General features: G+C 48.8%; 2 protein-coding genes across 3 annotated transcripts; one reads left to right on the forward strand and one right to left on the reverse strand.

Moving 5' to 3' along the window:
- CDK5RAP1 (CDK5 regulatory subunit associated protein 1) lies at positions 1-24,494 on the forward strand. Of its 2 annotated transcripts, none has more exons than XM_066236792.1 (14): positions 1-57; positions 1,054-1,384; positions 4,695-4,798; positions 5,281-5,315; positions 6,557-6,657; positions 7,120-7,330; positions 8,460-8,580; positions 9,542-9,772; positions 10,010-10,107; positions 10,830-10,885; positions 12,332-12,462; positions 16,542-16,691; positions 20,080-20,220; positions 24,215-24,494. In XM_066236792.1, exons 2-14 carry the CDS (start codon positions 1,075-1,077, stop codon positions 24,296-24,298), a joined length of 1,773 nt encoding a protein of 590 aa, XP_066092889.1. In that variant the 5' UTR covers positions 1-57; positions 1,054-1,074; the 3' UTR covers positions 24,299-24,494. The 2 variants fall into 2 exon arrangements, with proteins under 2 accessions (XP_066092889.1, XP_066092890.1); XM_066236793.1 differs by having other exon boundaries at positions 35-137.
- Positions 1,647-2,238, reverse strand: LOC136308148 (cystatin-B-like). Its single transcript, XM_066235344.1, has one exon. The coding sequence runs from the start codon at positions 2,173-2,175 to the stop codon at positions 1,864-1,866; it is 312 nt and encodes a 103-aa protein (XP_066091441.1). The 5' UTR covers positions 2,176-2,238; the 3' UTR covers positions 1,647-1,863.
- Positions 24,495-25,193: the final 699 nt, after the last annotated feature.

A 25,193-nucleotide genomic window follows, 5' to 3' on the forward strand; every position in this document is an offset into this window, starting at 1 on the left:
CGCGCAGCCGCAGACAGCTGAGAGTGTAACCAGTGCCCGGCGCTCCGGCTGCGGGAGGTGAGTGGCGCGCCTGGCGGGCATGTCCTGCGCATCCGTCCGTGTTTGCGCGGGGGCCGGAGGGTCCGCGAGGCCCGGAAGTAAGCGGTGTTTAAGGGTGGATGGTGCGGTGGGTACGGAGCGGATCCTGCTGTCAGACTGTCGGGGTTCCCATCCCTTGTGACCTTAGGCAAGGCACCCTTCCTCACCCCGAGCCTTAGCTGCAACCAGTATCCTTATGCATAGGTCATTTTGCACGTGTAAGGAAGGGTGTATCTGCAGGATAAATATTTAGGAATGGAATTGCTTGGTCAAAGAGCTTGTGTGTGTGTAATTTTGACGGAAAGTAGAGAATTGTTCTCTGTAAAGGTTGTGCCATTTCCCATCCCTCCAGCCATGGATGGGAAGTTTGAAGGCAGCAACCTGAGACCCTTGGAGGGTAGAAGGAGTCACTGATGAGGCTGTGGTGCCCCATGTTAGATGTCTTATTTTTGAAGAAACTCAGAGGAAGATGCCCTCAAGTGATACATAGTTTTCACGACTGCGGGGGGCCTATGTAGCAAGGGGGCCGGCTGTGCTGCTTACTGGCTCTGGGGGCTTAGGTGAGTTCCTCAGCCTCTCTGTGCCTTTCCTCATCTCTGAATGGCATAATACTAGTGTCTGTTGCCTATGTTGCTTAGGATTGCTGTGAAGATTTAATGAGTGAATACCTTAAAGCCCTTGGAATTGTTCCTGTCACAAGGTGCTACTTTAGTTTGTCAGGGCTTCTCACCTCACCTCTGTTACCTCTTTGTTTTGAAAACAGACTGCCTAGATTTGCGCCTCATCTCTGCCACTCCTTTGTGTGATCTTGGGCAAGTTGCCTCAGTTTTTTTCACTGATAAAAATAGGGATACTACTGTTAAATGTATCTTCTTGGGTTTTTGTGAGGCTTCAATGTATTAATACACTTGGAATACTTAGAGCATTCTACACAGTGTTCCATAAATGTTGATGATGTCTGTCATTCTCTTGCAGAGGTTGGGCTGTTTTAGTGCCATGCATCATGTCCAGTGTGCCCTCCAAGCATCGAAGTGTCTGGGGTGGGGGTCCTTGGCCTCTGGGTCCTGCCTGCTGCTCCGGAGCTGCAGGGCACACAGCAGTGTCTCTGGCATTACTGGTCCCAGTCCAGAGGGGGAGCAGGAGGATGGAGTTCGCAAGGATTTCAGCTCCAGGCTGGCCACCGGACCGACTTTTCAGCACTTTTTAAGAAGTGCTTCAGTTCCTCAAGAGAAGCTGTCCTCTGCAGACCTGGGGGACCCACCCCCATATCTCACGGTGGACCAGCTTTCAGGAAGGCAGAGGAAAGGTTGGTTTCACTTTTTGTCTCTCTTTGGGCTTTCTGCTTTGCTCTTTTCCAGCCTGATTCTGAACTATTCTTTTACTACAGACCTGGTGTTGGAGGGTTAACAGTGTGGGAAGGCTTGCTAAGTAATGGAGTTATCAAACTCCACCAAGTAACCTTAATATAAAGAAACGTATAGCTGTTGGTACACGTGACGGGGGGTAGAGTCGGTGCTGTAGAAATTCATTCTTTGTGTTTAGGCAGAGGTTTTCTTTTTTTGCAAAGATTTAAAAATATATGTATTAAGAGATAATTTAAGCAATTTAATTAAGATTATCGATTGGGAGGAAATCACACTATTAAGGTCAGGGACACCAGATTAGTGCAGAATAGCCCCTCCATTGAAAGTGGCACAGCGCAGAGATGTTAATTTATGACTCCAGACACACAGTCACAGAGGACAGAGAACCACGTGGGCAGCGGATTCGGTTCAATATCCAGACCTAGAAATAGGACAGCTCATCATGCTTGGCCTTGTTGGTCTGATAGTCGTGCAAGGCCAGGGGCTTGTTTTCGTGTGGGAGACTTTTATACACTCGAATGTGTATGAAGTCATCATCTGCAACTTGAACCTTGATGAAGTAGTTAGTCCCCGCAACTATCTGGCTCTTAAACTCCACAGCCTTAAACATTGTGTAGTTCTTGTTTTCCTTTGCCTCTAGCTGGGGCTTTACCTGGTCGGCGATGGCCTGGACGTCGGCCGTGGCGGGCTGGGTGGCGGTACACCCGCCGCACATCCTCCCCATACCGCTCATGGTGGAGCAGCGGACACGGAAGAGCAGCGGACACGGAAGAGCAGCAGACTACCAGTGTGGTCTAGGCAGAGGTTTTCTTAGGAACATTATGAAATGTTTGAAGAGGAATTAAGGGACAGTCAGACCTTTCCCCCATTGCTGTATTTAAAAAAACTATTTCCCTTTATAATTCTTAAAGATTTGGTGGCAATCATAAGGTGAAAGTTATTTATAACTTGTTTTCATTTAACATTTTCCCAAATACTACATTTTCCCAAATAATTAATTTTTAAAAATTGGTACAAAAATATCACATTGGGCTGTACCATGATGTTTTCCAACCTGTTCCCTATAGTTGGACATTAGGTTATTTTATCATTAGTTTTACCTTGCGTGTTGCAATACCTTAATTGTTCATTGATTGCTTTCTCATACGTGCCTTGACCGGGGGCTTTCAGCAGACCGAGTAACCCCTTGCTTGAGCCAGGGACCTTGGGCTCAAGCTGGTGAGCTTTTGCTCAAACCAGATGAGCCCTCGCTTAAGCTGGCGACCTTGGGGTCTCGAACCTGGGTCTTCTGCATCCCAGTCCGACGCTCTATCCACTGCGCCACCGCCCGGTCGGGCGACATTAGGTTATTTTAAAAAAAATTTTATATTATATATAAAACTGTGTCTCATCTATAGCTACATCTATATCTGTCTTTATATAGATAGATGTATATGTAGAGATAGATACAGATATTGCTTCTGTTAAATTTTTTTTCTAGAATAAATCTCTAGGGGTTGAATTAGTAAGTCAAGGAATAGGTATACCTTGTGAACCCTGCTAGGTATTTTGCAGTCCTTTATAATTTGTTGTTTCTTTTTTTTTTTAATTTTTAAAAAGTTATTGATTGAATTTAGAGAGACAGAGGAAGAGAGAGAGAGAGAGAGAGAAACAGACATCTCAGCCTGCTGTTCCAGCCATCCATGCACTCACTGGGTGACTCTTGCATGCACTCCAACAGGGGATTGAACCCACAACCCTGATACATCGGGATGATAGTCTAACCAACCAAGCTACCTGTCAGGGCAATATAATTTGTTGTTTCCTTTAGTCTCTCTCTGATATAAGCATTGGTGTTTTTTTTGTTGTTGTTGTTTTATTTTTTTTAGACACGGAAAATTAGCCAAGGAAGGTTTTAAAACAAGCCTGATCTTTAGTTTCTTTCCCTCCCTCCCTCCCTTCCTCTCTCCCTCTTTTTCTTCCTTTTAAAATGGCTGCTATTTTCTATTGATTTTCATATGATTCTTTGTCATTTGACTTTATTTTTCTTTTTAAACATTTTTTGATTTTGGAGCCGTGGTGGTGGTGGTGGTGGGGACGGAGAGAAACATCAATTTGTTGTTTTGCTTAGTTATGCATTCATTTGTGATGTGCCCTGACTGGGAATCGAACCCACAACCTTGTCATATCCAGATGACACTTGAACTAACTGAGCTACCTGGCCAGGGCCTGTCATTCAACTTTTATCTCCATTTAGAATGTATTTGGTTCTGTGAAAGTGTGCTGGTGGGTGTAGGAGTTGTTGATACGGGGATTTAGTTTGAAGGAGCTTGCCCAAGTGTGAAGTTGATGTTCTTAAAACTTTGTGAAACTGTGTTTTATGTCTTTATAACTATGCTTGCTTTCATTTAAGATGTTTAAAGTTACTGTAGGAAGTTGCCTCATCTTTTCTTGTGGCTTGACGGACCCTCTGTCCACTGGTGCTGCCTCCAGAGGCTGGAGCCTCGTTTTGAGAAGGAGTGTAGCACGTGGATTTAAACGTGTTACTCCTCTAGGTTGGTAATCCATGCTGTCAGCCCACCTCCCCTTTTCTGACTGTTTTTTTTTTGTATTTTTCTGAAGCTAGAAACCGGGAGAGACAGACAGACTCCCGCATGCGCCCGACCAGGATCCACCCGGCACGCCCACCAGGGGCGAGGCTCTGCCCACCAGGGGGCGATGCTCTGCCCCTCCGGGGCGTCGCTCTGCCGCAACCAGAGCTACTCTAGCGCCTGGGGCAGAGGCCAAGGAGCCATCCCCAGTGCCCGGGCCATCTTTGCTCCAATGGAGCCTCGCTGCGGGAGGGGAAGAGAGAGACAGAGAGGAAGGAGAGGGGGAGGGGTGGAGAAGCAGATGGGCGCCTCTCCTGTGTACCCTGGCCGGGAATCGAACCCGGGACTTCTGCACACCAGGCTGACGCTCTACCACTGAGCCAACCGGCCAGGGCCCTGACTGTTCTATAACCATATTTCCTTGGTCTCAGGTGCACGTTTTCACAGATTTTAAATGACATGACTTGTAGTTGGTGTGTGTATGTAACGTAGTGCTGCTTTTGTTCTGAGAGGCTGTCATTGTTTGGTTGGACATCTGGGGAACAATGATGTCTTAGAATTGAGGCCACGGGACTTAGTGGATGAACCGGTCGCCAAGTATTTCCAGGGCATTTGGGAAGGAGACCTTTTGAGACATGTGGCCCCTTTATTTTCCTACCATGGAGTCCCCCTCTCCTTGCAGTCTACCTGGAGACCTATGGCTGCCAGATGAATGTGAATGACACAGAGATAGCCTGGTCCATCTTACAGAAGAGCGGCTACTTGCGGACCAGTAATCTCCAAGAGGTACACATCCTCCCCATTGTCTCCTGGGCCCGAGTGAGACCTTGCTCTTGGGCCAGTTCTAACATGCAGTTTCGGGGCCAGGGTACGGCCTGGTGAGGGGGAGTTGCTTCCAGTCAAGTGGTAGCACGGGACTGAGCTGTACATTTGTCTTGTTACTTTCAAACTTGATGGTGGTGCTCACTTGGAGGCAAGGAACGAAGTTAAAAATGGACTGCAAGGGGGCGGGGAATGGGAATTGGCGTCTCATGGGTACGGATTTTAGTTGGGAAAGATGAAATCATTCTGGAAGGTGGATGGTGGTGATGGTTGTGCAGCTCCGTGAATGCGTTTAATGCCACTGAGCTATGCATTTAAAATTGTTTAAAATGGTCAGTGTTAGGTATCTTTTTCCATAATAATAATAAAAAGGGCCACAGGCAGTGAGTCTACAAGACTAATTTCAAAGATCATCATTTTCTTTTTTCCCCTTGCTTCCCATTCAGGCCGATGTGGTCCTCCTCGTCACGTGTTCTATCAGGTGGGAATTGGTTCTTCCCTGGGGAGGGAATGCACCTTACGTAGCAGTGCCACAGCTAGCCCAGGCTGGCCTGCCTGTGCAGACGCCACGGATTGGCAGTGTCATACAGTGGAGGCAGTAACGGTGGTTGCTGAGCACGTGCTCTCTCTCTGTCAGGTTCTGCGCTGAGTACTGTACATGAACTAAATTGTATTCTTACAACATTTTCATGAGGCAGGTGATGTTATCAAACCCCTTGTACAGATGAGGAAACTGAGTGTGTGCCGAGTCATCCAGCTTTCCCTCAGATGTTCCTTGTAGCTGATGGCACATGCTTATGGTGTCGTTCACGTCATAAGGGCTGGGGAGCAGTCAGTGGCTGGAGACAGGGTTCTTCTGAGCAGAGATGAGTGGCGTCCATCAGAGGCGAACATACCCAGTTTCATACTGTTTCTGTGTGCAAGGCGTGTTCATGTTTCCTCAGCTGGCTGTACTAGCAGTTCACGAATGGATACAGCACTTATGTTCTGAGGGTCTGAGCTGGAAGACACAGACCTAGGTGCTTTGGGAGAGGCAGAAATGAACCCTTCATGGAGCCTGGCTTTAAGGAGCTTTGTCTGATACGGAAACTAAGACAGATACTCAAATAGCTCTAACTTCTGGTGGAAAACATTAGGTAAAAAACCCCCAAGCAGTAGAAAGGGTAAATGCTAAGTACAGGGAAGTACAGTTAAAGTGATTGGTAGTTGAAAGGAAGGAGAAGAAGCCTTCTGACGGGATAGAATCAGGGAAGGCCTGCTGAGTAGACTGGGGTGGAGTTTGGCTTAAAGGCTTGTCGGGCTGTGGCGACGGGCAGGGAGGCTGTTGTGCTGGGACCGTGCAGGGGGGCTGCCGTGCTGGGACCGTGCAGGGGGGCTGCCGTGCTGGGACCGTGCAGGGGGGCTGCCGTGCTGGGACCGTGCAGGGGGGCTGCCGTGCTGGGACCGTGCAGGGGGGCTGCCGTGCTGGGACCGTGCAGGGGGGCTGCCGTGCTGGGACCGTGCAGGGGGGCTGCCGTGCTGGGAGGGCAGGGGGGCTGTCGGGCTGGGACCGTGCAGGATTGCAAGCAGTGCTGCTTCAGCTGGCTGGCGGCCTACCTTCCCCAAGCCTAACGGTTAGATGCCCACGTAAAGGGTGCTAGGTTCCTATTCTTCGCTGTCCTACTCTTTTCGATGGTTCTGTGGTTTACTTTCAGGTTCAGGTCTGCCTCTTGGTCTCTGTAGGGAGAAGGCTGAACAGACCATCTGGAACCGTTTGCATCAGCTTAAAGCCCTGAAGACGAAGCGGCTTCGTTCCCGAGTACCTCTGAAGATTGGGATTCTAGGTATCTGGGAACTTGCAGATTTTGTGAGTTTTGAGAGAGACTTGGGCTCCTCGTAGCTTTATGTGCTAGGGTTTTCTGTAGAGACCACATTCCGAGTGTGAGAAGAAATCTTGTATACCCCGTGCAACTCTGTATTTAATACCAGAGCCTGTGATGTTAAATGAGATAAAGCTCATATAAGGGCTTTTTATAGTGCCTTGAAGTTAACAGGTACTCAGAAGGTGGTCTGTCCTTCCTGGAGTCTCATGTGCTCCTGGTGGCGGAGTTACGGATCTGAGAGCATTTGGAGTCTGAGGGCAGCCAGCCTAAATGTAGGTCAGCCCGTTTCATCTTGACTCGTGAAGCGTGCCAGCTGACTGTTCTGTAACCATATTTCCTTGGTCTCAGGTGCAAGTTTTCACAGATTTTAAATGACATGACTTGTAATTGGTGTGTGTATGTAACATTTCTCTTCCCTCCCAGGCTGCATGGCTGAGAGACTGAAGGAGGAGATCCTCAGCAGGGAGAAAGTGGTGGATGTCCTGGCCGGTCCTGACGCCTATCGGGACCTCCCCCGGCTGCTGGCTGTGGCCGAGTCCGGCCGGCAGGCTGCCAACGTGCTGCTCTCTCTGGATGAGACCTATGCCGATGTCCTGCCGGTCCAGACAGGCCCCAGTGCTGCCTCTGCTTTTGTGTGAGTCACTGACCAAGGGACAGGGAAGGAACTTTTCCTTTCTTACTTTTAAAATGTCACGTTAATGTTATTACATTAAAAAAAGTAATACACAGTACAAAAGACAAAGAATGATGTAAGACTTCCTCACGCCTATCATCTGCATCCCCCTAGAGCAGGGGTAGTCAACCTTTTTATACCTACCGCCCACTTCTGTATCTCTGTTAGTAGTAAAATTTTCTAACTGCCCACCGGTTCCACAGTCATGGTGATTTATAAAGTAGGGAAGTAACTTTATAAAATTTATAAAGCAGAGTTATAGCAAGTTAAAGCATATAATAATAATTACTTACCAAGTACTTTATGTCAGATTTTCACTAAATTTGGCAGAATAAATCTTTATAAAACAATTTACTAAAGTTAAATCTATCTTTATTTATACTTTGGTTGCTCCGCTACCGCCCACCATGAAAGCTGGAACGCCCACTAGTGGGCGGTAGGGACCAGGTTGACTACCACTGTTCTAGGTCACCTCTCAGAGGGGGTGTGTTAGTTATTTCTTGTATAATTCTTTGAGAAGTGTTTTTTGCTTATGTATTCATATACATAAAATAAGGTGTTTCCTACCCTCCCTTCTGCACCCTTATTTTTTCACTTAAAAAAGTATCTTAGGCTTTCCTGATTGTTTTTTTCTCTCCCCTGATCTTTTAAAAAAGAGTAGTTAACAGAATAGTTTATATTTGTTGAGAATGTGTAGAAAAGATAGAAGAACAGAAAGAAGAAAGTAAGAATTACCCATCCCTCCACCACCTAATGATGAACACGGTCACCATTTTGGTGTGTGTCATTGCTGTCCTTGCCTTTGTGCTAACGTGTGTGTGCTTATTTGTTTAAAGGAACAGCTCTCTTACAACCTTTTCTTATTTAAAATGGTGAACATTTCTGGCCCTGGAGGTAGCTCAGTTGGATAGAGCATTGTCCCAATACACCAAGGTTGTGGGTTTGATCCCCGGTCAGGGCACATACAGGAATCAACCAATGAATGCATGAATAAGTGGAAAAACAAATCGATGTTTCTCTCTCCCCCTCTCCCCATCTATCTCCCCATCGCCCCTCTCTCCTTCTCAAGCTCTGGTGCTTTTGTCCCCAGGTCTATCATGAGAGGCTGTGACAACATGTGCAGCTACTGCATTGTTCCTTTCACGCGGGGCCGGGAGAGGAGTCGGCCTGTTGCCTCCATTCTGGAGGAAGTGAGAAAGCTTTCTGAGCAGGTGAGCAGTTCTCCAGGCTTCCTTACAGGGAGTGTGTTTGTGGGAGGATGAGGACGTCTTTCTCGTTTTGTAGCCTGTGCTACCCCTAAGCTGTACAAGTTTAGAGCCGTACCTGGCCAGAAAGGAACACATGGGCGTGCATCTCTGGTTTGCTCCCCATGAAGTATAGGCAGATGCTCTGTGGAGCTCGCTGAGGAGGCCACACAGTGGATGGACAGAGAGGAAAACACGATTTTAGAAGCGAGATGATGAATCTGGCTCCACCATTCTCTAGCTTGGTGCCTTGGCACTTCATATTTTATTTTTTAACAGATTTATTGATTTTAGAGAGAGAGAAAGGCAGGGGGGAGGGAGAGACGGGAAGCATCAGTTTGCAGATGCTTCTCGAATGTGCCTTGACTGGGCAAGCCCAGAGTCCTAAACCAGTAACCTCAGCATCCAGGCTGACACTCTCTCCGCTGTGCCACCCCTGGTCAGGCAATGCATTCATTGTTTAAAAGCAGTCAGACACATCTGGATTTGTTTGATTGCTTCCTCATCGAAAGTATTCCCTGAATTCTGGTAAACTAGAGGTTATATGTGAAAGCTTGATTTGACTTAGGCTAAATATAGTATTTTTGGCAAGAATATTTCATAGGCAATGTTTATATAACATTGACCTGACAGAATGGTGTCCTAATTTGATTTATGGTGTTATGAATTAATCATTGTTCAACGATGAGTTTGCATTTAGTTTTTTGCTACTCTAAAAAATCTATTGAAGATTAATATTTACATAAGGTTTTTTTCTGAAGTTCAGTCTTCATACCAGATGCCCAAGCATGAAATTCTTGGGTTAAAGACAGCACATGTTTACGGATGGCTCTTGGTAGGTTCAGCGGATTTTACTTAGTGGTTTGATATGCAGCTGCCAAACCAGTTTTTAAATTGCTTCCCATATATTTATTTTCCCCCTTTTCAGGGGCTGAAAGAAGTGACACTACTTGGTCAGAATGTTAATAGTTTTCGCGACAATTCAGAGGTCCAGTTCAGCAATGCCGGGTCCACCACCCTCAGCCGTGGCTTCTCCACCAACTATAAAACCAAGCAAGGGGGCCTTCGTTTTGCTCACCTGCTGGATCAGGTCTCCAGAATCGATCCTGAAATGAGGGTCCGTTTTACCTCTCCCCACCCCAAGGACTTTCCTGATGAGGCAAGTATCAAGTTTGCTGTGCCAGTTAGATATCAGTGTCCTTGAGCGTTTCTGTCTGGGACAGACGGGTGTGATTTGAGCAAAAGTAAAGCATTTAGGTCAATTCATGTGTTTGGTGTAATCGGCCTCTTCATTACTCGAAAGTTAACTTTGGCAGAGCACAGTGGGGGTGGCCTGCCTTTCTGCAGGGTTCTCGGGTGAGATTCTGATGACCGTCCGTGTGCTCTGTTTGATCAGGTCCTGCAGCTGATCCATGAGCGAGACAACATCTGTAAACAGATCCACCTGCCAGCCCAGAGCGGAAGTAGCCGTGTACTGGAAGCCATGCGGAGGGGGTCAGACTTGCTTGGGGAGGGGGCATCCCACAGCTTTCAGTGTCTCCTTGAAGGCCAAACAGAGTCTGAAGTCCTAGCGTAACGTGCGGCACATAGTAGCTGCTCAGTAAATATTTTCTCTATGAGTAAAGCCACGGACATGGTCATTTGCCTTGTTCACCAAGTATAAGAGAGTAAGGACTGGGTCACTCATTTCATTTGCTTAGTATGTCTTTTTATTAAGCACCTACTGTGTGGCACGCTCTTGAGGTTTTTAATCTTTTAGCTTTTGATGTTCAGGTGTTTTGGGTCTTGGAATTTAAGTGTAGCTCTGTGTGTTCACTTACTCTGGACATAATAAACGTTGCAGAGATAGGACTGAATGTGACAGAGGGCAGGCTCTTTGGAGCTAGTGTTTGGCCTTGTTTTCAACCTTGGCAAAGAGTGTTAGAGACTCTTAAATATTTAATCTAGCTTCATTATAAGTTAAACATAGGAGGTTATTTAAAGTAACATGTTCTTGAACTAAAAAAAAATGTATAGGCTGCCCTAGATTAGGTTACAATATATATATATATATAGGATTCGGATCATAAGAGATCGTTTGGATGCTTTTACCTGCCCTTGTCCTGTCCTGTGTGGGTGAGAAGTGAGCACATGTGGTCACTCATTTGTGGTGGCCTTTCACAGCATTCATTGAAGGGAAGACGGGCCTGTCTAAGTCCCTGTGTTTTTGATTGCAGATATTCCAGAGAAGCCTATGTGGAGTTAGTTCATCACATCAGAGAGTCTATTCCAGGTACTGGACATTTTAAGAAACATACTCAGCATGTTATGTTATGGTGACCGTCGTTTTGGTCAGACACAGGTGACACCTGGGGCGGGACGGTGCCCTATGATGCCTTTTACTTTGCTTCTCTTCGTTTCTGTCTCTCTCTGTCTTTCTGATTTTATTTTCTAGTTTGGTCTTGCTAGAAATTCTCAGAGTTGTGGATTAGCTTGTGACCTCAAGGCTAAAGGGATATGTCTTCTATTGTTTTTGTGTCTGAACACATGGGAGAGACCTTGTTTTTTCTTGTTAAATGTGGTCTAAATTAGTTCTGATTTGGGGGCAGTTGCTATCTTTAAAAATGGGTACTTACAGTTAATTTCTTTCCCATTTATCTTAATCCTTTTCCTTCTAATAAAATTCTGTAGTCTGGTTTAGATTTAGTGGACAGAATCTATATTATTTCCAAATTTTTAATTACTGTAACTGGTATTTGCATAAATACTTTGATTTTTTTTTTTTTTTTTTTTTGCATTTTTCTGAAGTTGGAAACGGGGAGGCAGTCAGACAGACTCCCGCATGCGCCCGACCAGGATCCACCCGGCATGCCCACCAGGGGGGCGATGCTCTGCCCATCCGGGGTGTCACTCTGCTGCAATCAGAGCCATCCTAGCGCCTGAGGCAGAGGCCATGGAGCCATCCTCAGTGCCCAGGCCAACTTTTGCTCCAATGGAACCTTGGCTGTGGGAAGGGAAGAGAGAGACAGAGAGGAAGGAGAGGGGGAGGGGTAGAGAAGCAGATGGGCGCCTCTCCTGTGTGCCCTGGCCGGGAATCGAACCCGGGACTTCTACATGCCAGGCCGACGCTCTGCCACTGAGCTAACCGGCCAGGGCCAATACTTTGATTTTGATGGGACAGGACAGTGTGGAGTTTCTCTGGGCTGTGGTTTCCTTATCTATAAAATACAGTTAGTAGTACTCACCTCATTGGATTATTGGGGTGATTAAGTAGGTTAAGTTACATAGATAGTAAAGTATAGTACTTAGTAAGTATTTTGGTAAGTAGTAGTTATTGTTACTATTTTAAATGAACACTGTGTTAAAGTAACTTCAAAAGTACATTTGTATGGGGCGCTGCAAAGTTTCTACCAGTAAAAGTAGGACAGATTTAAAAATGTGGACTCTTACTGTGTTCCTAAATGCCACATTTGAAGCGAACATACCTTTTCTAGTACTGAGAGGACCGCAGGCCGAGAAGCCGGCTCTGGCCTGGGAGCCCTGTACGTGAGCAGGCCTCTGTCCCCCTGGCCCCTTGCTCTCCAGTGACTGCTCTGTTAGGCCTGCACGTGGGCTGAATAGCTCCAGGAGGGGCCTTGTCATTGCTGTCCCTCCCTTTGTAACCCACGAGTGCCAAAGGCCTCCCTTGAAAGTAAGCAGCAGGGACATGCTGTCCCTTGTCCTTTGCTGTGTGTCGCAGGTGTGAGCCTCAGCAGTGATTTCATTGCCGGCTTCTGTGGTGAGACGGAGGAAGATCACCTGCAGACGGTGTCTTTGCTGCAGGAAGTTCGGTACAACACGGGCTTCCTCTTTGCCTACAGCATGAGACAGGTGAGCTCCGGGGCGGGGCGGGACTCCTTCTGGGCCGGACTGACCTCGTTCCTGTCTGGGTCATGCCTGTCTGGGCGGGCTGACGGTCACTGGGCAGGAAAGGCAGTGCAGCGGGCCCGTCCTGCAGAAACCACAGGGATCTTACCGTCCACTTCTTTATTGTGTCTAAGCAACCTGTCTGCTCTTTTACACAATCCAGCACTTGGAGATGAAAATTATGATCTGTGCCAACATTTCTCTTTATTAGAATAGTTTAAATTATGTTTAAATTGTTTAGAATTTGAGTGTGGAGGGAGGTATGTTATCTCTTTCCTTTACAAGAAATGTAAAGTCATTTCTCAACATGCAGAGCTTTTTTTTGGCCTTCAGATGTGATTTGTTTTTCAGAGGCTCCTTGACACCCCCCCCCCCAGCCATTCTCAGCAATTTTTATTTATTGATTTGTGGGGGGGAAAGAGAGAGAGAAACACCAATTTGTTGTTCCACTTATTTATGCATTCATTGATGAACGCTTATATGTGCCCCGACCAGGGATCGAACCTGCAACCTTGGTGTATCAGGACGATGCTCTAACCAACTGCCAGGGCCACCCTCAGCAACTTCTAGTTTCCGTTTTTGTAGGCCAGGTAAACTCCCGGTGACCACTTTGGAGTGTCTCCTATAGCACAGATCTCCAGGTCAACAGTGCAGAGGAGAGGAAGGACGCGGAGAGCAGTGTCCAGGTCAGCAGTGCGGAAGGAGAGGAAGGACGCGGAGAGCAGTGTCCAGGTCAGCAGTGCGGAAGGAGAGGAAGGACGCGGAGAGCAGTGTCCAGGTCAACAGTGCAGAGGAGAGGAAGGACGCGGAGAGCAGTGTCCAGGTCAACAGTGCGGAAGGAGAGGAAGGACGCGGAGAGCAGTGTCCAGGTCAACAGTGCAGAGGAGAGGAAGGACGCGGAGAGTAGTGTCCAGGTCAGCAGTGCGGAAGGAGAGGAAGGACGCGGAGAGCAGTGTCCAGGTCAACAGTGCAGAGGAGAGGAAGGACGCGGAGAGCAGTGTCCAGGTCAACAGTGCGGAAGGAGAGGAAGGACGCGGAGAGCAGTGTCCAGGTCAGCAGTGCGGAAGGAGAGGAAGGACGCGGAGAGCAGTGTCCAGGTCAACAGTGCAGAGGAGAGGAAGGACGCGGAGAGCAGTGTCCAGGTCAACAGTGCGGAAGGAGAGGAAGGACGCGGAGAGCAGTGTCCAGGTCAACAGTGCAGAGGAGAGGAAGGACGCGGAGAGTAGTGTCCAGGTCAGCAGTGCGGAAGGAGAGGAAGGACGCGGAGAGCAGTGTCCAGGTCAACAGTGCGGAAGGAGAGGAAGGACGCGGAGAGCAGTGTCCAGGTCAGCAGTGCGGAAGGAGAGGAAGGACGCGGAGAGCAGTGTCCAGGTCAGCAGTGCGGAAGGAGAGGAAGGACGCGGAGAGCAGTGTCCAGGTCAACAGTGCAGAGGAGAGGAAGGACGCGGACAGTAGTGTCCAGGTCAGCAGTGCGGAAGGAGAGGAAGGACGCAGAGAGCAGTGTCCAGGTCAACAGTGCAGAGGAGAGGAAGGACGCGGAGAGCAGTGTAGTGCGGAGAGGGGCAGTCCTGGTCTGCTGCCATGCTCCTGGTAGGGGTGAATTGCCTGGGTCATCTTTCATCCCCACAGTCACCTTGGGGTGACTTGCCTTGTACTTGGGCTGGAGGCTCAGGAGCCTTTGTGGCCGTGGGCTCAGGAGAGCTGACTGATGAATGAATGAATGGATGAACCCATTACCTTGGCCACTGTTAGCTCAGTTGCCATCAATCAAGCTAATTCCTGTGTTTTAAAGCCCACCGCCTAGTGTTCTGTAGGCAGTGGAAGTGGGCCGGTGTGTGTATTCATGTCTCTCGCACAGGGATGAACCTTCAGAGAGCTGTTGAGTTTCATTTTGCTTATTTTCTGTGAACATCACAACCATGCCATAGGCATTCTTTATAATACCAGATTTGGGAAATGGGTTTTTATAGTGTTGTGGAAGCATATTCTTTGGGCATTGAATATGAGTGTTCCCTTGGGGATCTAATTCCTAAGTTAGGGTTAAGGTATGCAGGCATCCCCAAACTACGGCCCACAGGCCGCATGAGGCCCCCTCAGGCCATTTATCCGGCCCCCTGCCGCACTTCCGGAAGGGGCACCTCTTTCATTGGTGGTCAGTGAGAGGAGCACTGTATGTGGTGACCCTCCAACGGTCTGAGGGACAGTGAACTGGCCCTCTGTGTAAAAAGTTTGGGGACCCCTGGTAGAGACTTGATCAAGTCGCCTAGTAGGTGAGAGCGAGCCCTTAAATTGCTCTTCTCTCATTTAATAACTGTGTGACCTTGGCAAAGGTCCTTGGTTTCTTCCTTTGTGAAGTGGAAATAGCATTAGTACCAACCCCAGCTTGTTTTGAGGATTAAATAAGAGAATATGTATGTACAGCCCCGGCCGGGTAGCTCAGTTGGTTGGGGCATCGTCCCGAAGCTCAGAGGTTGCCGGTTCTATATCCCTGGTCAGGACACATCAGGAACCAATGTTTCTGTCTCTCTCCTGCTCTCTCCCTTCCTCTCTAAAATCAATAAAATAAACATTATAAAAAAGACATACTAGGTATAAAGCACTTAAAGCAGTGCTTTGTAATGGTAAGTGTACAGTGGAGGTAAGTTGTTGTTAATAATAAGACAATGGAGCACAACCTGTAGGAGAATTCTATTTTGGGATTCTCTCTCGATTCTCCATTTTCCTCTGTGGATTTGGTAGTTCTTTCAAAGGCAGATTGATTTGAACAGATTCATTTGGTGTATTGATTTTTCTCTTATTCTATACTTTCGTCTAGTACAGTGGTTTTCCAACTGTGTTATCAGCTCGTGTGTGTGTGTGTGTGTGTGTGTGTGTGTGTGTATAACATATACATACTGTGGTGTTGGATAATATAAAGGCTTTTCAAGGATAAGTTTGTTTTTTCTTTTTTTCTTTTGTATTTTTCTGAAGTTGGAAACGGGGAGGCAGTCAGACTCCCGCATGTGCCCGACTGGGACCCACCCAGCATGCCCACTAGGGGGCGATGCTCTGCCCGTCTGGGGCGTCGCTCTGTTGCAACCAGAGCCATTCCAGCGCCTAAGGCAGAGGCCATAGAGCCATCCTCAGCGCCCGGGCCAACTTTGCTCCAGTGGAGCCTTGGCTGCAGGAGGGGAAGAGAGAGACAGAGAGAAAGGAGAGGGGGAGGGGTGGAGAAGCAGATGGGCGCCTCTCCTGTGTGTCCTGGCCGGGAATCGAACCCGGGACTCCTGCACGCCAGGCTGACGCTCTACCACTGAGCCAACTGGCCAGGGCCTTGTTTTTTCTTTTTGACTAGGTAACATGTGCTCGTGGTATAAAATTCGAAAGGTCAAAATCGTGTGCAGCGAGAAGGTCTTCCTTCTTCCAAGATTGCCTGGTTTCTCATTTCCTTCCCTGAAGGCAGCTGCTCTTAGCAGTTTTTTCTGCAACCTTCCAGAGATAGTTCATGTATTTTAAACATATTTATATGTGTTCTTTCTACTCCAAAGTTATACAGGTTCATTTGTACCTTATTTCTGTTAAGAGGATATTTTGGAGAGCAATCATATCAGTACATATAAAGCTGTCTCATTCTCTGTAGCAGCTGTGTAATATCCAGTTGTGGAAATAAGCCATGAGTTGTTTTACTGGTTATCTGTTGGTGAGCACTTAGGCTGCTTTGCATCCTGGGACTTTATACACCACGTGGCTGAGGAACCTGGTGTGCGAGTTACCTTAGTATGTGTACGGATGTAACCTTTGTCCTCTGGACATTCTATAAAAAATATCAAGAACAATGTTGAGTCTCTGATTTCCATGTGCTAAATCTAGAATGCAGCCCTTCTGAAAACAGTGACTTCCTTGCATAGCCGCCTTTTTCCCTCAGAAGGACTCGAGACCTGGAGAACTCGCGTGGGGGGGCTTGGAGCCTGTGACTTGCAGGCAGAATGAACGTGCCCCCCACTGGGCCTCAAGGTGGACTGTGCAGGCCATTGGTGACCTTTGTCTCTTTCTGTTTTTATTAGAAGACACGGGCATATCGCAGGCTGAAGGATGACGTCCTGGAAGAGGTAAAATTAAGGCGTTTGGAGGAACTCATCACCGTCTTCCGAGAAGAAGCAACGAAAGTCAACGAGACCTCTGTGGGCTGTACCCAGCTGGTGCTGGTGGAGGGGGTGAGACCATGCATGTGTGCATACATTGTTGTGTGTTTGTTTGTGTTTGAGAAAACTGTATGTCTCCCTTTATTTAGATCTTCTTTGATTCCTTTTATTGGTTTTTGTAGTTTCAGTGTATCTATCCCATACACATTTTGATAGATTTATATCTAATTGTTTTTTGGAGCCATTGTGGTGGCTGTTGTTTTTAATTTCAGGTGTCCATGTGTTCATTGCTGTCATATGGAAATAATTGGGTCTGTAAGTTTGTCTTATCCTGTGACCATGCTGAGGTCACCTAATGGGTCTGGGAGTGCTTTTGGTAGTTTCTTGGGGTTTTCTGTGTAGATCATCTTGTCATCGTGGTTTTTCTTCTTCCCTTCCTGAGGTTCCAGGGTTCCATCTCTTAGTGTTTCCTTCCTGTTTGGGAACTTCCTTTAGACACGCTGGCAGCCGATTCCCTTTGCTCTCCTTTATCTATTGTAGAAGATCTGGATCTTCCTGTTCGTTCCCGCAGGTGTTTCTGTACTTAGTGGAAGCGTTGGGGAAAAGTGGATCTGCCCCATCTTTCTGGATGCGGTATCGTAGGTGTATTTTTAGAATTGGTTTTATTGTGTGTCATTAATTCTTCCCTAGACGTGTACTGCAATTCAGGAAGTTTGTGGTTTTTGCCGGCCTCTGTGATCACAAGCCTGGGAACCTAGCCATCACTCAGGGAGAGAACTCACCAGCTGGGATAAGGGGCGAGTTTTGGAACCTGGCCCTCTGTGGGTATGCAGTAGCCAACGGAGCGGAGGGGAGAGAGCCAGGCCTGTCTGTGAGCTTCTCTGGGTCCCAGTTTGGGAGGGGAGGCCCCTGCTCCGTGCCTCGGGGTAGGGCAGCATCAGAGTCACCGACTGCGTGGTGTTTGTGTTCACTGGGGCTCTGGAGACAGTAACAGTGAAAGATGTGTTCAGGTCATTGAGGCTAAACCAAAAAGAGCTTTTTAAAAAAAATGTTTATTTTAGGCCCTGGCTGGTTGGCTCAGTGGTAGAGCATTGGCTTGGCTTGTGGAAGTCCCGGGTTTGATTCCTGGTCAGGGCACATAGGAGAAGCACCCATCTGCTACTCCACCCTTCCCCCTCTCTTCTCTCTCTCTCTCTCTCTCTCTTCTCTTCCCATAGCCAAGGCTCCATTGGAGCAAAGTTGGCCCGGGTGCTGACATGGCCTCCGCCTCAGGCACTAGAATGGCTCCAGCTGCAACGGAGCGACGCCCCAGATGGGCAGAGCATCGCCCCCTTGGTGGGCATGCCGGGTGGATCTCGGTCAGGTGCATGTGGGGCGATGTCTGACTGCCTCTCCGCTTCTAACTTTGGAAAAATATTTTTTAAAAATATTTATTTTAATGATTTTAGACAGGGAGGAAGTGGGGAAGGGAAGGAGAGAGAGAAAGAGAGAGAGAGAGAGAGAGAGAGAGAGAGAAAGAAAGAAAGAGAAAGAGAGGAACATTGATCTGTTCCTGTATGTGTACTGACCAGGGATTGTACCAGCAACCTCTGTGCTTCGGGACGGTGCTCTAACCAGCTGAGCCATCTGGCCAGGGCAAAAAAGTTCTCTTTTGTACCAAACTTTAGTGGTGTCTTCTGGAGGCCAAGGGCAGGGATGCTGCCAGGTGTCTGGAGGGGCTCCGCTCAGCCTGGGAAGCCCCTGAGGCGGCTGGTGGCGCTGAGCTGGTTAAGTGCTTCGGGGAGTGTTCGCTTCACTAAGTGCCTTGTAATTCAGGGTGTCAGCTGTGAGTCTGGAGATGTGTACGTGAACCTGTCTATCAGCAGTCGACGTTTTATCCAGTAGAAATTGGATCTTATATTCCCAGCTCTCCTCACACAGGGTCTGGCAGAGTAGCGTACTTTTCTTCTGGAGGAGTAAGTATTGAAAGGTGCTAATCTTATTCATGACTAGCAGCCCGCAGAGAGAGCCCATGGTAATTAAAGGAGCCAAAACAAGGTTCTTTCTTAGGCACCCCACGTAAGCCATCACTCACTCGGGGCTGGAGAATACATGGAGTTTTCTAGGTTAGCAGTCGGGGTCGTGACTTCCTCTTAGAGGAAACCTTTGTCCCTCCAGTATTGGCCTTTGGAAACGCCAGGTGGCTGTATCCAGCGTGGCAGAGGAGAGGAAGGCAGCTCACGTGTACTGAGCGCTTCCATCTGCCAGGGAATGTGCCCCCAGTGTTACGGGTGGCTAACCCTTTTGCGGACCGGTGGTTCGAAAACACTGACTTACAGTTCAGTTTGATCCTTTCAGGGCTCGTTTCCAAGCTGCGTTAGAACAGCTTTCTTATTGTAGGGATAGTTGTGCCTTGTTACTAATCTGGGGCTCTTCTGGAGTCAGCATGGCATGTCCCAAGGAACCAGTGAGGACTGTTTGGTGGTCGATCAGGTGATTCCCAGCCCCCTGTGAGCTCCGGGAGCTGATCAGCTGACAGTTCCCAGTTACTTTCTCTGCCTGGCTCCGTGTAGTTGCCCCGACAGAGAAGCATGTAGTAGTAGTATTCAGCAGACTCGGGATTCCTTTGCACATTTCTATAGCTCTCTTTCTGCTCATGCCCCTCCTGTCTAGAACTTCTTCCACAATTTCTCGTGCAGAAATAGTTGTATAGTTATCCCTATGCTCCGATCCCTCAGCCCAGAGAGGATCACCGTGTTCTGCCCGGGGCTCTGCCTCCCGGCCTTGCAAACTGTCTGGCATGTGCCTTCTGGCAAAATGCGGCTGGTTGAGGGCTCATCTCATTTGTTTTCCTCCTCTTGGACTTTGCAGTCTTTGATCTCGGTTGTCTAATCTCTGAAAATAGTTATTGCATACCTTTTGTCCAATTTAAGGACAAAAGGCTGGAGGATAAATTTGGTTCTTGTCACTTCATCATGGCTGTAAGAAAGACTTGTGTGTATTCTAGAACCAAATTCCATCATTCTGGTTTTATTATTCTGCTGGTCTTCTGCGTGTTGTGAAGGAGACTCTGGCTTCAAGTCTGCCTGTTCATTAGGGGCAAGTACCATTCCTGAGTGATTGCTCTGAAACTGGGTAAAGGGAAGGCGGTTTCCCAAGCGCATCACCATGTGTCCTTGGTTTCAGGCCTGTGGGAGTCCATTCCTACTGAAGGGAATTTTGTAATCAAGGATTCATTGGCTGAGTCCTTCATTAATGTATCGTCTAGAAAACTTGATTGCATTTGTGTCGTGTGCTGTGCACTGCCTTGTAGGCGGAGCAGGGGTAAGCACTTAGTCTTCAGAGGTTCCTGAGTAAGGGAATGCCGTGGGAGTGAGCGAGGCCCTTGGGGATCTGAGACAGAGAAGGTGGAATTCTTGCCTTCCGAGAACAGATAGATGGCCGTGACGGGCTCATAAAACCTCTTCTGTTCTTTCTGTAGCTGAGTAAACGCTCTGCCACGGACCTTTGTGGCCGGAATGATGGAAACCTCAAGGTGATATTCCCTGACGTCGAGATGGAGGATGCCATCGACTCCGGGCCCACGGCCAGAGCTCAGCCTGGGGACTACGTGCTGGTGAAGGTAAGGTGTTCTTTTTGACTTTCGGCTTGCACTGTGAAATGGTGTGCTAGATGGGATAATTTGGGGGAATGAGATTTTTTTACAGAGAAATCCTTTAGTAAAATGAAAATCTCTTATCAACCTGAACAATGAAAGGGCACCTTGAATTGAATTTCACAGATTTTATTTATTGATTTTACAGAGAGAGAGGGAGGAGGGGGGGAAGGGGGAACAAGAAGTATCAAGCCATAGTTGCTTTACTTTAGTTGTTCATTGGTGACTTGTTGTATGTGCCTGGAGTGGACAAGCCCGGGGTTTCGAACCCGCAACCTCAGCCTTCTAGCTGATGCTCTGTCCACTGCACCACCACAGGCCAGGCATGAATTTTCGACTGTTTCTATCTAATGCCTTCTTGTTTTTCTTCTCCCCTGTCCTGGAAGGGTTCTTTCTGGGAACTTGGTGAGGTTGAACTACATGGGGGCATAGAGTCTCCTGTGGCAGAGAGGCCAGAAGGGAGATGTGACTTTTAGTGAGTTGCTAGTTCTCAGAAGCACCAGGAATTTACGTAGCGTGCTCAGGGTCACACGGCCAGCAAGTGGTAATGTAGGGATCCGCACTGAGGCCGCGTGGGCTCTGAGTCCACTTTTTTATTTTTATTTTTTTGGTATTTTTCTGAAGTGAGAAGTGGGGAGGCAGTCAGACAGACTCCTGCATGCCTCCAACCGGGATCCACCTGCATGCCCATCTGGGGCGATGCTCTGCCCACCTAGGGCATTGCTCTGTTGCAACCGGAGCCATTCTAGCGTCCTAGGTGGAGGCCACAGAGCCATCCTCAGTGCCCGGGCCAACTTTGCTCCCATGGAGCCTTAGCTATGGGTGGGGAAGAGAAAGACAGAGAGGAAGGAGAGGGGGAGGGGTGGCCCTGGCCAGGAATCACACCTGGGACTTCCACACGCCGGGCCGATGCTCTACCGTTGAGCGGCCAGGACCCAAGTCCACATTTTTAACCATCTCACTACTCAGCCTTTCGGATTGTTCTCTGTGTCAGGTCAGCATGCCCTTCGAGGTCGCTGATGCTCGGGCACCCCAACGTACACGTGCTTTAGTCTCCTGGGTCCCTTCCCTGAATCTGCTCGTGGGACTCTTTTCTTCCTTCCTCCTTTCCTCCTTACACTGCCACAGGTCTGCTGTGCCCACCTTCCTCTCCCCGTGGTTGTCGTGTCCACTTTCCTCCTTACACTGCCACAGGTCTGCTGTGCCCACCTTCCTCTCCCCGTGGTTGTCGTGTCCACTTTCCTCCTTACACTGTCACAGGTCTGCTGTGCCCACCTTCCTCTCCCCGTGGTTGTTGTGTCCACTTTCCTCCTTACACTGCCACAGGTCTGCTGTGCCCACCTTCCTCTCCCTGTGGTTGTCGTGTCCACTTCGCCCCAGAAGCAGAGGCTGGCAGGGCACGTGCTGATGAGGCTCGCAGGCGCAAAGCTGCTTCTCCAGCCCTGAGCTCGGGCATTTGCAGAAGACAGAGGTGGAGAGAGGGCATCTCCTCTTCTGCCCGTGTTGGCCAGCGTTTTGTTCTCTTACCTGTGTCTTGGTGCCTTACTCCTCTGCTTCTGTCCTTGCTCTGACTGTCACCTCCGTCTTGAGTCATGGGAGCCGGGGTCCATGGTGTGAGCTGAGGGAGGCTGCCCCCAGCACATGGCTTTTTTGGGTTGGCCTGGATATTTTTACCAACACTTAGAACTTTGCTGTTCTGTCCATCTGACAACAACTTCAGCACAATCAGTTTGCTGGCTGCTGACGTTATGATCCCACCGCCTTTCTCTCTTGCATCTTAGACTTTAATGTGGCCAAAATAATTTCAGAACTCCAGAGACCCCTCTTAAGTTCCTTCCAGTTGCCCTGCATCCTGAGTTCTAATACCATGGTTTAGTTTTACCTGTTTTTTATTATTCAGTTGACTCACGCAGTATATATTTCTGGTGCCTGTCTTTTTTCCCTCAGACTTAATGTTGTGCAGTTCATCTATGATTATACAGGGATGGGCAAAAGTAGGTTTACAGTTGTTTGTATGGAAAAAGACAATCAGGTTATGATTATTACAATAGCTTTATTAACTGTTTCATGTGCTCACAACTGTAAACCTACTTTTGCCCACCCGTCTTGATCCGTGTGACACGAGTGGACCAGGACTTATTTATGCGTCGTGCTCTTGTGGCCATTTTGGTTGTTCCCAGTTGGGAGCTCTATGGCCCGAGTTGCTACGAGTGTCCCTGTGCCTGTGTTTTAGTGCGCATGCGAATTCATTTCTGTTGGGCAGGGGACCTGGAGTTGCTGGTCACAGTGTTTGTATGATAGAAGTAGCTGAAGAGCTTGTACCCTTTTACAGTTCCCCCTGAGGTGCACGAGGAGTCCAGGGCCCTCATACTCCTGCTTCTGTTCTCTCCCCTCCCTGGTCTGTGCCCCACGGAGCAGCGGCTCTTTCTAGACCAGGTTACTCACTCCTCTGCTTATACCCTCCAGGGACTTCTTTTTCTTTTCTTTTTTTTTTTTTTTTTTTTTTGTGGTAGAGACAGAGAGAGTCAGAGAGAGGGACAGAAAGGGACAGACAGACAGGAACGGAGAGAATTGAGAAACATCAATTCTTTGTTGCGGCTCCTTAGTTGTTCATTGATTGCTTTCTCGTATGTGCCTCGACTGGGGGGCTACAGCAGACCGAGTGACCCCTTGCTCGAGCCAGCAAACTTGGGTCCAAGCTGGTGAGCTTTGCTCAAACCAGATGAGCCCACGCTCAAGTTGATGACCTTGGGGTCTCGAACCTGGGTCCTCCGCATCCCAGTCTGACGCTCTATCCACTGCGCCACCGCCCGGTCAGGCCCTCCAGTGACTTCTCATTTCAGCCAACCTGTGATCCGTCCCGGCCAGCTGTGCAACCTCTCGTTCCCTCCACTCTTCTTCTGCTTTTTTAATTTTTTAAATGTATTGATTTTAGAGAGAGGGGAAGGGAGAGAGAGAGACAGGAACACGGACCTGCTCCTGTAGGTGCCCTGACTGGGGATTGAACCGGCAACCTCTGCACTTTGGGACGATGCTCCAACCAACCCAGCCACCTGACCAGGGCCCCTCCACTCTTCTCATTTGGTCCCCTTCAGCATCGGTAGCCTCCTTTTTGTCTCTGAAACCGAGCTCGGTGTCAGGGGACCCTCCATGCTGTGCTGCTTGGGCGGCTCTCGGCCTCCACCGGGCTGCGTTCTTTAAAACCTTCAGCTGTCTTCTCAAGGTCACCTGCTTGAGAGGCCTTCTCTGGCCCCTGCAGTGTGGGACAGCTTTCCTCCGCCCTGCCCTTGTCCCTGCTGACCACATTAGCCCGGTGTATCTTCCTAGCACTTCTCAGTGCCTGAAGTCACCCTTGCTGTTTCTTTACATATTTATTGTCTGTTTTCCCCCCCGAAAACTCCGTTGAAGTCAGGGGAAATGTTTTGTTCATCTCAGTGTCTCCAGCACCTAGGACTATTCCTAGACCCTATTGAGCGCTCAGTGAATATTTGTTAGTGGACTGACTTGTCCTCATGATAAGAAATGAGGCCACTGGTACCTATGGGGTCACAGGCGTCTAGCTCTCAACTAGAGAGGGAAGAGCCTTTCTCATTGGGGCCAGAAGCGTCCTGAGGAAGGACGGGACTGGTCCCGCCTGGATTATAGTGTGCCCCTGGAGGGCAGGGTCTGGGACGGGCAGCTCCCACCTGAGCCTGTGGCTGGTGCCAGGAAGGGGCCGTCGCCCAAGAGAAAAGGAAGACGCGGCCCCTTGGGGCTGACATATTTGGAGTTTATAAATGATGTGCGTTACATTGCATCAGACGTCTCTTCCTCCCCCGACTGGGGGCACGCAGGAACCACGCAGCCTCTGCTGACCTGTCATCTCCATCAGGTCCCTTGGGTGGCCTCCCTGGAGGCTCCGCATTCTGTCCCTGTGGTGCAGCCTTGGTGACCTCGCCTCGCCTGCCTGGCTTTCTTTCAGATTACCTCCGCCAGCTCCCAGACGCTCAGAGGACGCGCGCTCTGCAGAACCACTCTGAGGGCCGCCTCCGCCCTGCTCCGCTGAGTGCTGGCTCCGGGCTGACGTGGGCAGTCCTTCCCAGCAGGAGGGCGAAGTGATCAGTCACTCAGGAAGGAAGCAATGAAACTTTGAAGACGAGCTGCAAGTGGGGAAGCAACTTTGTGGCTAGTGGAAAATACATCTCTTTGCTGCTATGAGAAAAGCCGTTATAACCATTAAATTTACCTAAACCAAAATGGTCCATCTGTGTCTTTACATTTATATAATTTTTGCCTCGGTTAGTGTTTCTGGGGTTTTCTCTAGAGTGTCTGTATTAAGTGTTTCCCAGTCCGGTTTGTGCTGTGCACACGGCTGACGTCTCTGCGCTTCTCCCCGGGACCCCGGGGGCCAGAGGCTGCAGGGGGGAGGTGGAGAGAGCGTGGTATCACCGGGCTCTTCCCTGCTCTGCTCCGTGTATCCTTTACTTTGGGGTCAGTGCCTTGTGCCGTGTAGCATGTGATGATGGGGACCTGGGATTCTAGCTCCTGTGTGATTCTCTTTTAAAAAATTATTGATTTTAGAGAAAGAGGTAGGGGAAGAGAGACAGAAACATCCAGTTTCCATGTGTGCCCTGACCAGAGATCGAACCTGCAACCTTTGCGTATGGGGTGATGCTGTACCAACCGAGCTCGGGCCGGGGCACCCTGGGTGGTTTCCGTTGGGCCAGGGGGCAGAGGAAAGCAGGTGGAGTGGGAGAGGGGAGGGCAGAAATGGGAAGAGAAGTCTTAATCGCTGCCATGATTAATGGTCCTCACACTAGATACATTAATCCTGAGGTTTGCTGCCCCATCATTTACATGATTGATTTTTATGTCCTTAGTATGTCTGGTGTTTTTACTGATCATGGGCGTACTACGAAACTCCTACGTGTAGGATTGAAGACACGTGAGTCATTTTGTGC

The sequence above is a fragment of the Saccopteryx bilineata genome, chromosome 6 (assembly GCF_036850765.1).
Source record: "Saccopteryx bilineata isolate mSacBil1 chromosome 6, mSacBil1_pri_phased_curated, whole genome shotgun sequence".
NCBI lineage: Eukaryota > Metazoa > Chordata > Mammalia > Chiroptera > Emballonuridae > Saccopteryx > Saccopteryx bilineata.